Source organism: Aegilops tauschii, chromosome 3 (genome assembly GCF_002575655.3).
Source record: "Aegilops tauschii subsp. strangulata cultivar AL8/78 chromosome 3, Aet v6.0, whole genome shotgun sequence".
NCBI lineage: Eukaryota > Viridiplantae > Streptophyta > Magnoliopsida > Poales > Poaceae > Aegilops > Aegilops tauschii.
The window spans coordinates 554,133,301-554,148,227 of NC_053037.3; the positions used below are offsets into that span (position 1 = coordinate 554,133,301).

A 14,927-nucleotide genomic window follows, 5' to 3' on the forward strand; every position below is an offset into this window, starting at 1 on the left:
TGCTTTCCACCAGGGGGATATGAGAGGGCTGCCGGCCATCAATAAGGCCATTGTTACCCTACTACCCAAGCTAGACGGTGCGGAGGATATTAAGGATTTCCGGCCAGTTAGTCTTGTCCATGGGATCATAAAAAAATTCGACAAGGTGCTGGCCAATAGGTTGACGATGGAGCTCCCGTTTCTGGTGGGAAATCACCAGAGTGCTTTTGTTAGAGGGCGCTCGATCCATGATAACTTCATGCTCGTGTAGTGTACTGCAAGGAAGTTAAAAGCACTCAAGGAACCTACAGTGATGATGAAACTGGATATCACCAAAGCATTTGATTCCGTTCAATGGCCCTTCCTTCAGGAGGTGCTTCGAGCGATGGGCTTCAGCGGTAAGTGGAGGGAGTGGATCTGTGGTTTACTGTCAACATCATCAACACGAATTATGGTCAATGGAGTCCCGGGCAAGCCCATCTTGAACTGCGTGGGCCTCAGACAGGGCGATCCTATATCCCCAATGCTATTCATACTAGTAATGGAGCCGCTTCACAAGTTGTTCGAGCTTGCTGTTTCGCGCGGCATTCTGACCCCCCTGGTGGGTACGGGCCTTACCCAGAGGTTGTCCATGTTTACGGATGACGTGATGATATTCTTGAAGCCATGGGACAATGATCTTCACGCCTGCGCGGCACTATTGCGGCTGTTTGCTGACAGCTTCGGACTACGCGCCAACCTAGCCAAGAGTGTGGCATTTCCTATACGATGCAGCTCGGAACTCATGCAGAGAGTTGGGGAGATCATGGGCTATCCAGTGGGGGCGTTCCCATGCAAGTACCTAGGGTTGCCTCTCACCTTGCGGAAGCAAACAACAGCTCAGCTGCGAGGGCTCATGGATCAGCTGGCCGGACACTTACCACGATGGAAAGCGGTGAATATGCCAAAGAGTGGGAGGATGCTACTAATTCAGTCTGTGCTATGTGCAATACCACTCCATGCAATGATGGCACTTGACATACCCATAAAGACGATCACTGAAATGGAGAAAATATGCAGATGGTTCCTTTGGTGCGCCCAAGCGCAAGCCAATGGAGGGAAATGTAAGGTGGCCTGCGAAAGAGTGTGCTCGCCAAAGTGGGCGGGTGGCTTGGGCATTCCAAGCCTAAGGTGGATTAACTTAACCATGCAAGCCCGATGGCCCTGGCTCCAGCGTGTGGATGGTTTAAGGCCATGGGCACAATTTCATATCGCCGTGCCAAACGAATCAAGACTACTTTTCCAGGCTGCGACGAATACAACAGTAGGCAACGGTAACAACACGTGGTTCTGGGAGGACAGGTGGATCCAGGGTGCACGTGTGGAGGACATCGCCCCAAACCTGTACGTGAAAGTGCCGCAAAGTACGCGCTCAACGCGCACGGTTTGCCAAGACCTGAAGAATGGCGCTTGGGCCACCAATGTGGGACCGGAGCTTAATGAGATCATGCTACAGGAGTACATGGCCCTTTGGGAGCTACTAGCCGAGGTTCAGCTCCAGCCGGAGGAAGAAGATGTCACAAGCTGGGCTTGGGAGACGAATGGATGTTTCTCGACAAGGTCAGCTTATGCAGCGAGGTTTTGGGGCAGGGAGGCCGTTCCCACTGCAGCATTCACTTGGAAGTCCAGCGCACTGTTGCGCTGTCGCTTCTTCGCGTGGACGGCTCTGTAGAACAGATGTTGTACATCAGACAGGCTAGCATGCCGTGGACTGGAACACTAGAAGCATGCCCGTTTTGTGATCAAGAGGAAGAGACCATCAATCATTTGCTCATTGGATGTGTATTCGCGAGACAAATCTGGACAGGAGTTTGCCTAGCAACGAACAGACCGGAGTGGACACCGAATGCGGATACAAAGCTACAAGAATGGTGCATCACAAAAGTGGACACGACGATGGGGGCAAGAGACATCCGGGCCCTGCTGATCCTTGGCATATGGGAGTTATGGAAGCACCGAAATGCCATAGTCTTCGATGGTGCCACGCCTTCGAGCTCGCATGTACTACGTAGGATAATTCTTGAGGGTAGAACCTAGAAGAGAGCGAACCTCTTCAAAGGGGACGTCGAGCCAATCTTCTTGGCGGTGGAAAGGTGGGCGAGCGGGAGGAGTTAGTCTTAGATCTTTTGTGGGTGGAGTTGGGGTTATGTAATATGTAACTACCAACGTGGAGGGGCTCCTTACCCCCATCCTCTTCTTTAATATATATAGTACGCACACTCGTGCGTATTCGAGAAAAAACTAGATGTCTAACTGAAGTATATGTTTATTATTTATATAGGGAAGGTCTGAATCTTAGTCCTGCACCTCAAGTTGGTGTGAGATTTAAAAATCTGGACGAGGCTTGGTCGTATTGGATTAATTATGGCGGTCAAGTAGGCTTTGAGGTCATAAAAGCAAGTTTGATGGCAAGGTCACTTCATGTAGATATGTTTGTGCAAAGGAGGGTTATCGGAAAAAAAGATACTCCCTCCGTAAAGAAATATAAGAGCGTTTAGAACACTAAAGTAGTCATCTAAATGCTCTTATATTTCTTTATAGAGAGAGTAGTAGAAATCGTGTGATAAAGAATCCTCCAGCTGAAATAAGAACATGTTGTGATGTTCATATGACTCTTACACTAGATCGAGTTGTAGGCGATTTTGAAGTGACTAAATTGGTTCTTGTGCACAATCACAACCTTAGTTGCTTCAAACCTTTCATTTGATGGTATCATAGCGAAAGATTTCAAAAGTGCAAGCCTTTGAAATTGAAACAGATGATGATATGGGAATCGCGCCAAAAGTTGCACATGAGTTGGCTAGTTGCCAAGTTGGTGGGCGAATGTATCTTTCCTACACTTGTCGTGACCAGAAAAACTATTTACAGAGCAAGCGCTAGAGAGAATTGGCATATGGTCAAGCAGGAAGCATGTTGAAGTATTTTCAGGAGAAGATTGCTGAGAACCCTTCCTTCAATTATACTTTACAATTGGATTGTCAAGAAGATATAGCCAATATATTTTGGGCTGGTCCTAAGATGATCACTGATTATGCACTCTTCGGAGATGTTGTTACCTTCGACACTACCTTGGCATAAACAAAGAATATAGACCTTTTGGTGTCTTTGTTGGATTCAATCAGTTTAGGGAGACCATCATTTTTGGATGGAAGTAACACATACCTTCGGCACAAACAAAGAATATAGACCTGTGGTTGTCTTTGTTGGATTCATTGATTATGCATTCCAAACTCACTATGAAAGATCCATCGCCGCATACACAAGAGCATTGGATGGAAATAACACATATGTTGTTGCAATTGGGAGTGGAGAAGATGGTTTAGCCTTTGTAGAGAAAAAGCGCATTGTTGTTGGTAATCCTTTGGAGCAAACAAGTGTATGTAGTTGTGGGCTGTTTACACGGACTGGAATATTGTGTTGCCATACTTTGAAAGTTCTTGACTTGATGAATATCAAGTTGTTGCCACCACATTATATTTTGAGACGATGGACAAGGGAGGCACGTTGTGGAACTATATATGATAGTCAAGGAAGAAGCATTGTAGAAAATCCAAATATGGATGCTATGCTTCGTTGTAGGTATCTCTCTGGCGAATTACTTGGCATATCAAGTAGCTAATTCTCCAGAATATTGCTTGTCACTGGATAATGCACTTGATTCTTTTGGTAAGTATCTTCAAGAAAAAATCAACGCAGCTTCAAATATTATGAGTGAATCACATAATGCCCAGCAAGATGTTCAACAAGAAGAAGATTTGCTTAGTATTGCACGCCTAAAGAAAAAGGTGGTTCAGCCAAGAAGTTCCAAACAAAAGAAAAGTTGGGTTGAGAAATTACGCAAGTTCAAAAAGAAAGTGCCAAAAAAAATCTAGCATATGTTCCTGAAAAACTTGCAATCTTGTATTCTTACTAATTACACGTACGGAATAACAAGTTTGCATTTTTTTATTTAGCAACAAGAGAACAGCGGTGCTGTACAAAATCAAGTCGCAATGGATAGTACCTGTAGGGACAATAACAGGGAGTATGATGATTTGCATGACATGGATAGCAACACTAGCTTTACTGATCTGTTGATGGTAATGCATCATTTATGTTTAATTCATAATTCACTTCAAATGTATTGCTTTTTTGTTTCAGTAGTTATTTTCTCATCACAGTGTCATAGTCAAATTGGTGATTTATCTCTTGGACACCTTTTTAGGCCCCTGGAATGGATACACTCAAGCTGAAGAGTGGATACATTCAAGTACGAAGTGGTCTTGTTTCATCAGTTACTCTGAAGGTGCAAGTTATTTTGTTCTCCTGGAATGAATGTACTGAAACTGAGCGCATTTGAGTTGAAGTGCCAAAACTGAATGTACTCCGTTTGGTACTATTTTGCACTGATTTTTAGCAGTTAACTTGATGATAAAAGTATTCTGCTAGGTGCTGGTCTTTTGTTTTATGAAACTGAAAATGAGTTCTAATCTAATGCTAAATACAATGAGATTGTGTGAAAATTCAGTGGTAAAGCAGAAATATGTCAGGCTGCTGCACCAATGAGATTGTATGAACTGGGCTTACTTGGGCCTTTTTCTGCATTGGGCTACCTCTTTTGCACTGAGAAAATTGAGTGGTACAGCAGCCGTAGGATGCAGATTGCATGGTGGATGATTGTGCCTAAGTCAGCGAGAGACTTGGCTTCACAACTTCAGCCAATCTGAACCGAGAGAAATTGGTGAGGTGTGCAACGGTATAGGTGTAAGTCGGGTGCATATGGGCTGTTGATGCAGCAAATGCAACCGGCCACAATGTTCATGACAGTGCGTGTGGACGCCCTTGACATTAGTGCGTGGCCTGAGAGAATATCAGACCATCTCTAGTGGGGTGAAAAGGCGATTCTCATTCGTTAGAATCCGTTCGATTCGTGCACTGGACCGAGCGATGACAGAGGCACGCCCTTTTCCTACTCATACATCCTCCTCTGGCTCTCCCATACGTGGAGAAGAATATGTGCGTCCTCGCCACCACCCAGCTCAGCTAGCCTCCACCAGTTCAACTAGAAACCACCAGCCGGCCGGTGCAAGGAGAGGGAGCCATGTCCGAACTCGCGGCGAGCGCCGTGAGCTCCCCCCCCCCCGCCGCGGTGAGCACGACGAGCAGGCGCGCACCTGGATGAACCAGGTGCGGCTGATCGCCCAAGACTGCAACAACTGCATCGACCTGTGCCTCTACAGGGGCAATCCTGACATCCACCGCGCCAGAGGTGGGCTCCGAGGCTACCTTTGGTGGGCGACCTGGTTCTTGCACAAGCTGGCTGCACAGCACCGCGCGGCCGAGCAGCTGCGCCTTCTCAAGGAGCGGGCACGCGATGTCCGCGAGCGGCGGTTGAGGTACGGCGTGGAGGTCCGGGACAAGTCCGGGAAGGGGCAATTGGCTCTCACGGCATCCTCGTCGTCGTGGGCTGCTGCGACAGCTGGCTATGCGGCCAGGGATGACGAAGAAGAAGACGGTGATGGTCAATTCATGGGGGCAATGGCGACCGCCGGCCATTCTGGTCCAAGAGCCTTCACTAAGCCTCGCACTCTGGATGACTACGTCAAGGCAAAGCTATGGGAGTGGTTGCAAGGAGTTCCTGGTAATGCCGGCGAAACTTTGTCCATGGTCGTGGTGGCACCCTACACATATGAGGACCTCCTCACTCTTGTACAAGAAACTTGGCTTTTGAGTCAAAACCGGAGGGGCTACCATCGCATTGTCGTGGTTGACATCCCAGCTGTGCACCCCGATTTTATGCTACTACGGCCCAAGGAGGTTCTCTTCTACATTCCGCAGGAGCTTAAGCTTGCCAAGTCCAATCCCCAGGAGCAATGCACAGAAGGCCAAGAGGATCTTGACTCTTGGGAAGTTTACCTAAGAAGATGGCAAATTTACCGTGAAAAGAAGAGGGCTATTGCTCTTCTTGGCATCGAGGAGAATATCAAAAACGACCGGTCCACACAACTTCACTATGAGAATGATGAGTACAAAGTCTTCTCTAGAACCTCTAGAGAGATTTACAACACACTCTCCACGTTGCCAACGGGCAACAGCTACAACAGCCACAAGAGGCAAGATTTCAGCGAAGCAGAGTTTACACAGCTTCTGTACCCTTCAGTGTTTTGCAAACTGCTCTTAAACCTCTGAACCAAACAGCACCAAATTTGGCAGACAAGTAGGCACATGAGTTCTTGACATCCCCTCCAAATTTCAGCTCAATCGGACATCATTTGCCTACCCAAACTGTTCGTCTCCCAAAACTACTCTGTTCTGAAACTGCAGCAGTCAGAGCTGACAAAACCACTCTCAAATCTGATGCTCCACTGACCCAATCCTCAAACTAGCTAACCAGATCGAAGTACTCAAAGTAAGGAACGAGCTGACCAAGTTTGGGGTCGATCCAAGCATGTTTGAGCCTCCAACCATCAGCTTGAACACCGTCTAGTCAGATGCAGCAAATCTGGACAAAACCTCTGCTTCTTCTTCTTCCTCTCTCTCAGGTTGTGTTTTCTCTTGTGTGCTCTCTCTCACTCTCAAGAATGGCAGCCACCACCAGCAGGGGTGGAGTGGCTAGGGTTTTCTCCTTGCTTCACTTCCCTTGGAAGCACTCTCAACCGTTGGATGCAGCGAAGGTCAACAGCTGACATGTGTTGGACTTATGGGCTGATGTTGGGCTGCCAACACACCTCCATCTAGAGGGACTTAGCCCAACAAACTCCCCTCCCGACATCATGGAGGGTCTCACTGCCTTCCGGCAGCCATGCCAGCGAGCCGGCGGCATACTTCAAGCTTCTTCGTTGTCACCACTTTAGTCAACATATCAGCTCCATTGTCATCGGTGTGAACCTTCTCAAGTTGCATTTGCTTGGAATATAACACATCTCGAATCCAATGATAACGGACTTCTATATGCTTAGACCTTGAATGAAAACTTGCATTCTTACTCAAGTGGATAGTACTTTAGTTGTCACAAAACAACACATACTTGTCTTGCTTAAAACCAAGCTCACAAGCCAACCGTTTCAGCCACAATAGCTCTTTGCTCGCCTTTGTTACAGCAATGAATTCAGCTTCAGTTGTATTCAATGCCACACACTTCTGCAGCCTGCTTTGCCATGACACCGCTCCCCCTGCATAGGTAACCAAGTAACCTGAAGTAGACTTCCTTCTGTCAACATCTCCAGCCTTGTCAGAATCTGAAAAAGCAATCAGCTTGGCCTCACCATCACCAAAGCAAAGTTTCAGATTTGTGCTGCCCCGAAGATATCTCAAAATCCACATCACGGCTTCCCAATGAGGTCTTCCTGGATTGGACATAAATCTACTCACAGTACTAACCGCATGAGCAATGTCAGGCCTTGTACATACCATAGCATACATCAAACTCCCAACCGTTGAAGCATAAGGAACATGATGCATTTCCTTTTTCTGCTCATCAGTGGTAGGACATTGCTTTCTGCTCAACTTGAAATGGGCTGCTAGTGAACAACTCACAACGTTAGCATTTTCCATCCTGAACTTCTGAAGTACCTTCTCAATATACTTGAGACAAGTACAACTTGTTGCAATTTCTGTCTCGCTCAATTCTCATTCCGAGAATGTTCTTTGCTGGACCTAAGTCTTTCATGGCAAAACATTTGCTCGAATCCTTCAACTTAGCAATCCTAGAGACATTCTTGCCAACAATCAGGATATCATCAACATAGAGCAATAATATGACGAAATCATCACCTGAGAACCTCTGAATAAACACACAATGGTCTGAGCTACATTTCTTGTAGCCTTGCTCCCCCATGACAGTTTCAAACTTCATGTACCATTGTCTTGGTGCTTGTTTCAGGCCATAGAGACTTTTCTTCAGCTTGCACACATAGTCTTCTTTGCCTTTCACAAGAAACCCCTCAGGTTGCTCCATGTATATTTCTTCCTCCAACTCACCATGAAGGAATGCAGTCTTCACATCCATTTGCTCAACCTCCAAGTTGAGACTTGCTGCCATGCCATGGATTACTCTTATGGATGTCATCTTCACAACCGGAGAAAAGATCTCATCATAGTCAATGCCTTTTCTCTGGCCGAATCCTTTACAACTAGCCTGGCCTTGTACCTTGGATGTGATGTGTGCTCTTCTTGCTTGATTCTGTAGACCCACTTGTTCTTCAAAAATTTCTTGCCCTTGGGCAACTTCACCAACTCATAAGTATGATTCTTATGCAAGGAATCCATCTCTTCTTGCATAGCCCTTTTTCACTCCTTCTTGTGCTCATCTTCCATTGCATCTATAAAGCATTCAGGTTCTGAACTGTCCGATAATAACAACACGTATTGATCCGAGGGATACCTGCTGGAAGGAATTTGACCCCTGTTGGATCTTCTGAGTGGAGCAGCTGGTGGACTTTCTGGTGCTGGTGCTTTCTGCTGATCCGGATCATCAACTTCAGCATCATACTCTTGCTGCTGCTGTTGGGGAGCATCTTCTTCACCTGCACCACCATGTACATCATCTCGTACATCTTCTGCATCTGCTTCAACTTGCATAGGAGCTGGAGCTGCAGGAACTGGGTCAGAATCAATCATGTCTTGCTGCTGCTGAGGAGGAACCTGCCCCTTTGTCTTCACAATATCCTCAAATGTTTGGTCTTCAACAAACACAACATCACGGCTTCTCACAACTTTCCTTGTTATAGGGTCAAACAGCTTGTAGCCAAACTCATCACCTCCATAGCCAAGAAAGATGCACTGTCGTGTCTTCGAATCAAGCTTTGACCTTTCATCTTGAGGAATATGAACAAAGGCCTTGCACCCAAAAACCTTCAGGTGGTCATATGAGACGTCCTTGTCACACCAGACCCTGTTAGGAACATCTCCCTGCAAAGGATAACTTGGTGAGAGATTAATAAGATAAACTGCAGTCATCAAAACCTCACCCCAAAAGTGTTTGTTGTAGCTTTGCACTTGACAACAAGGATCTAACTCTCTCCACAATTGTCCTATTCATCCTCTCAGCAAGACCATTCAGCTGTGGTGTCTTCGAGGGAGTAAATTGATGCCTAATACCTTGCTGCTTGCAATATGCATCAAATGGCCCAATGTACTCTCCTCCATTATCAGTGCGAATGCACTTGATCTTCTTCTCAGTTTCTCTCTCAACCGAGGCTTGGAATTGCTTGAATACACCTAGTACTTGATCTTTGGTCCTCAAACTGAAGGCCCAAACTTTCCTGGAAAAGTCATCAATAAAAGTCACAAAGTACTTAGCACCACCAAGAGATCTTACCGACATTTTGCAAACATCGGAATGTATCAAGTCCAGCTTCTCGGGCTTCTTGTGAGGAGGTAGAGTCTTGAAGGCAACTCGGTGTTGCTTCCCTGCTAGACAATCTGAACATTTCTTGATGTGAACTCCTTTCACACCCTTCAACAATTTTTTCTTCACTAGCACTGTCATCCCCTTCTCACTCATGTGCCCAAGTCTCTTGTGCCATAAAGCACAATTATCATCCTTCTCTAGTGCATTGACGGAAGCACTAAAGAGGTTAGCATGAACATGATACATAACTAAGACCATTTTACCTCTTGCAACAATCATGTTGCCTTTGGTGAGCTTGTACTGCCCTTTTCCAAAACTGCTCAAGTAATCATCTCCATCAAGCAAACCAACTGAAATAATATTGAGACGAAGTGCCTCAACATGCCTCACAGATTTGAGGACTAACCTTGTACCATTTGCGGTCTTCAAATGCACATCTCCTTTTCCAATGATGGCTGCTCTATCATTGTTCCCCATCTTCACAACACCAAAATCACCTGATATATAGTTAGTGAAGAGCTTTCTGCGAGATGTAGCATGAATGGTAGCACCACTGTCCGGTATCCAAATCATCTCGTTACCATCCACAAGGTTGACGGCTTCATCAGAAACAACAGTGATCCTCTCCTCAACAGTGGAACCAAATCCGCCCTCATTTTCTTCATGCATAACAAGCATGATGTCCTCTTCTACTGCAGTAACTCGGTTGCCCTCTGTGTCACTATCACTGTCAACTTGCTTCTGATCTTGCTTCTTCTTTTTCTTTTTGTCTTTCTTCCACTTGTCACATTGCCACTTAATGTGGCCCTTCTGATGGCAGTGATGGCACTCATAATCAGCATACTTATTTTTGATTTGCTCCTACCTCTTTCTGCCCCTTTACCTGGACCTCTGCTCTTGCTTCTCCCCCTGGACCGAGTGACCAACACCTCTGAATGTGAGGAAGAACTAGCTTCAGCCACCTTTCTGGACTCTTCATTTAGTACCCTGGTTTTCACAAGATTCCAAGTGACAACTCCATTAAGTGCTGAATTGCAAACTGTGACCTTAAAGGTCTTCCAGCTGTCCGGTAATGAGCCTAGTAGTAGCAAATCTCTCACTTCATCTTCAAATGTTATTCCCATTAAAGAAAGCTGATTTATAATGCCTTGGAATGTATTCACATGATCTGCAATTAGAATGCCCTCTTTGTACCTCAAGCGCATCAATTGTTTGATCACATCTTGTTTGTACCTTCTGTCCGGGCAAACAACTCTTCCAATTTCTGCCATAAGGTGCGTGCATGTGTCTCATCAATGATATGGTTCAAAACATTGTCATCGACCCATTGCCGAATGAACCCACAAGCTTGGCGATGAAGTACCTTCCACTGACCTTCCTCAATGCCCTCCGGCATCTCAGTGGAGAACACTGGCTTCCAGTATTCTTTCACATACAAAAAGTCCTCCATCTTGCCCTTCCATGCTTGATAATTTGTACCATTCAAAGATATCATCCTGCTGGTATTCACTTCCATCTTTCACCACAAAAAACTCAACAATTTGCACAAGCAAACCAAGGCTCTGATGCCACTTTGTTGGGGCTAGACAACAACAATGCGCTACACAAATTCACCGACATGGCAAATATGCACACTACACAGCCCCCTTCACTTGTGATGAACTTTGAGGACAACTTCAACCAACAAGTAAGCAGCGGAATAACACAAACAACATGCACATGTGACACAGGATTTAACGTGGAAAAACCTCCTCAACTTGAGGAGTAAAAAAACCACGGCTGTGGACCGACCGGTCCACAAAACTTCACTATGAGAATGATGAGTATAAAGTCTTCTCTAGAACCTCTAGAGAGATTTACAACACACTCTCCACGTTGCCAACCGGCAACAGCAACAACAGCCACAAGAGGCAAGATTTCAGCAAAGCAGAGTTTACACAGCTTCTGTACCCTTCAGTGTTTTGCAAACTGCTCTTAAACCGCTGAACCAAACAGCACCAAATTTGGCAGACAAGTAGACACATGAGTTCTTGACATCCCCTCCAAATTTCAGCTTAATCAGACATCATTTGCCTACCCAAACTGTTCGTCTCCCAAAACTACTCTGTTCTGAAACTGCAGCAGTCAGAGCTGACAAAACCACTCTCAAATCTGATGAATCCTCAAACTAGCTAACCAGATCGAAGTACTCAAAGTAAGAAACGAGCTCACCAAGTTTGGGATCGATCCAAGCACGTTTGAGCCTCTAACCACCAGCTTGAACACTGTCTAGTCAGATGCAGCAAATCTGGACAGAATCTCTGCTTCTTCTTCTTCCTCTCTCTCAGGTTGTGTTTTCTCTTGTGTGCTCTCTCTCACTCTCACGAATGGCAGCCACCACCAGCAGGGGTGGAGTGGCTAGGGTTTTCTTCTTACTTCACTTCCCTTGGAAGCACTCTCAACCGTTGGATGCAGCGAAGATCAATGGCTGACATGTGTTGGACTTATGGACTGATGTTGGGCTGCCAACACACCTCCATGTGGAGGGACTTAGCCCAACAAACTCTAGGTCACACTCTGCTGAGCCAAGATGATCTGAAAGTCCTTGCCAAGCTGCCCAAGTTACGGTGTGTTAGGCTCCAACACATTGTATGCACCGAGCACATGCTGAACTTCAAGGAAGGTGAATTCAGATGCCTCAAGTACCTTGTTGTTGAGGGCTCGGACTTGACTAATATCACTTTTGAGGATGGTGCAGCCAGTGAGCTCGAGAAGATGGTTTTGTCTATCACCAGCATATGTTCTATTTCTGGAGTTGAGTATCTTTCTGAATTGAAAGAGCTTGAGTTGAACAGCAGCTTTTGCGGCAGTTTGCTGTCATCATTTGACAATGCCAAACAGATAGCCAAGCTGACTCTTCGTAATACATTGCTAGAGCAAGCTGCTCTACAACTGCTCACCAAGAAACCAAATATACGCTGTCTGGTGCTCTTGGACAAGTCTTTTGGTGGAACACAAAACGAGATCACATTAGAAAAAGATGAGTTCTTATGGCTCAACCTCCTTGTTGACTGCTCGGCCATCACCAAGATTGTCTTCAACAGCGGGTCTGCTTCTAGGCTTGAGAAGATTGTCTGGTCATCTTCCACATCTCTCTCCGGCATCGACAAACTTCCCAGATTGAAGGAGCTCGAGTTCAAGGGTGACCAAGTCCCTCCTGAGGTGAGAGATGCCATTGAAAACCATAAAAACAAGCCTAGTCTTAAACTCAATGGACCAAAAACTCAAGACTAAGCAAAAAGGAGATGAAGAAGAGGATGACGAGGATGCTGCAACATTCTCTTTCTGCTGGAAGAAACAGGTTTGACACCGGAAGGGCCTCTCCGTTGATCACATGGTGTGGTTTGCGTGTGCTAGTGTGGATTGCAATCTGTTCTTCTTGTCTGTTGATTTTTTTTCTGCTGCGTGTTTATGTTCTGCGTGCATTACCACTTAAGTATGTCCGTTTACTTGCTCTACATGAGTGCCCTAGTGGCTCCGATTGAGCATAAACGGTTGTATCTATGCTTGGATTTGAATTTGTGTGACTTTCCTCTGTATCAAACATCGTATGCATTTGTGTACAGTATCATGTAATAAAGTGTGATGATTGTGGAGACATTTGACTTCTTATTAATATATACAGTGTGATATCAGTATGCATGCTTTGATTGGGTTCCGCAACTCAAAGATGAACTGGATACAGGGACCTCTAATGTAGGCATCCGTTTGCTTCAAACCAGCTGAGTAGCTCTTGCACTGATGCCTGACTATGTACTTGAAGCAGAACTTTATGCAGATTAAGAATGTGTGACACAATCTGTCTGCAACTCTGCATCTTCTGATTGTCAGGCAAGCACTAGCGCCCCAGGAAGAATCGAAAGTGTTTTCAGCTGTATGTTGGCGTGCATTTGGTAGCTCGCGTAGTCTCTCCCATTGTTTGCTGGTGGAGATGCCAATACAGCTCCATATTTACCAATCCACTTGAAATGTTCAGACACATGCGGCAATCACGGTTCTTCGCTTCCTCATGTAACAAACCAAATCGAAGCATAAGACCTGCAGAGATAGAAGCAACGATATTAGGCATATAAACTCAGCCGGACAGGGTACCTCGTCACCCAATTGTCACGACCCGGATCAAAACCTCGACAGCCAATGTGGAACTAAACAGTGAGAAGTGCTCCATTAGGCTCTGACGTATCTATTGTAGTCATCTATCCGAAAATCCATCCACTGCAATTCATTCAGAAAAAACCTGTATAACGATGTATATGGGTGGAGAGGAGCACTAGCACCTACCAATCCACTTGAAAAGTTCAGACACTTGCATAACAATCTTCACTTCCTAATGCAAGAAATCAAATCGAAGCATAAGACCTGCAGAGACAGAAAAACGCCTATTATTGAGGCCTCGAGGAGGAAAATCATCAAGAAAATGTAGTCTCTGCTGCTCTAATTCCTGTTTGAGATCGGCAGATCGGAAGGGGTTGGGGGGAGGCGCGGTGCCCCCACCTTACCTCGAATCCGTGAACGACGACGAGCCGCAAAACACGACACTGACGACGGCTTTGTCCTTCCACTTCGTTGGTACTGGGCGATCTTTTTCGGTTTCGATCGAGGCCGCGACGGAGGAGGCCACGGTGAGGAGTTACACAAGCTGCACGGCACCTTGGAGGCTTTACCAACAACATCATTCAACAGCATTGCTAAGGTGATGGTCAAGTTCTCTTACAATGACCTGCCTAAAGAATACAAGTCCTGCTTGCTGTACCTAGCTATCTTCTCTCCTGGACAGAAGATCAGGCGGTCAACCTTGATTGCACGGTGGGTTGCAGAAGGGCTGACATCCAAGGAAGATTGGTCCAGTTCTATTCGTCAGGCCAACCGATGTTTTAATGCACTAGTTGGCCGGTGCCTTGTTTATCCTGCTGATATTGATGCCATGGGAAATGTAAAGAGTTGCGTCGTAAGTGATCCAGTTCATGGATTCATTACCACCATCGCCAGAAAACAACACATTGTGGAGACACGCCTGTCACATCACTTGGCTTGTCACTTCTCCATTTTCAACGATCTCAAACTCCGCAGCTCTGATAGAATTGATCAATTCTTCCATGGGCTCTCTAAATCATCTCAAGTATCCCTGCTCAAGGTGCTAGATCTAGAAGGTTGCCAGTGCTTTCTTGAGAAGTGTTAGAGTTATAATATAAGTCATGTACCCTTTTGTATTTATCCCGTTGTATAAGGGGTTTTCTGCATATGTTCCACACCTGTACATGTATATATATCGGCCTATGGCCTCATGGGAATACAAGTTGTTTATTCCTAACATGGTATTAGAGCTTTAGGTCTCTTTTTTCGCACGCGCAACTCGTGCTACGATCCAATCTCGCCGCCGCCGCGTTTTCTCTTCGCCTCACGCCGCTGCTGCGTCTCTCCCGTCAGGCGCCGCTCCCGCCTCCTGCTCCCTGCGCCGCCGGCCCCGGTCTCCCGTCAGCCGCCGCTCCCGCCTCCTGCTCCCTGTGTCGCCGGCCCCGGTCCCGACTCCCTCCCTGGC

General features: G+C 46.1%; 1 protein-coding gene across 1 annotated transcript; it reads left to right on the forward strand.

Moving 5' to 3' along the window:
* Window positions 1-11,992: 11,992 nt before the first annotated feature.
* LOC141020661 (uncharacterized) lies at window positions 11,993-14,755 on the forward strand. The gene is made up of 3 exons (XM_073495583.1): window positions 11,993-12,550; window positions 13,014-13,084; window positions 13,847-14,755. Exons 1-3 carry the CDS (start codon window positions 11,993-11,995, stop codon window positions 14,565-14,567), a joined length of 1,350 nt encoding a protein of 449 aa, XP_073351684.1. The 3' UTR covers window positions 14,568-14,755.
* The last annotated feature ends 172 nt before the right edge of the window (window positions 14,756-14,927 follow it).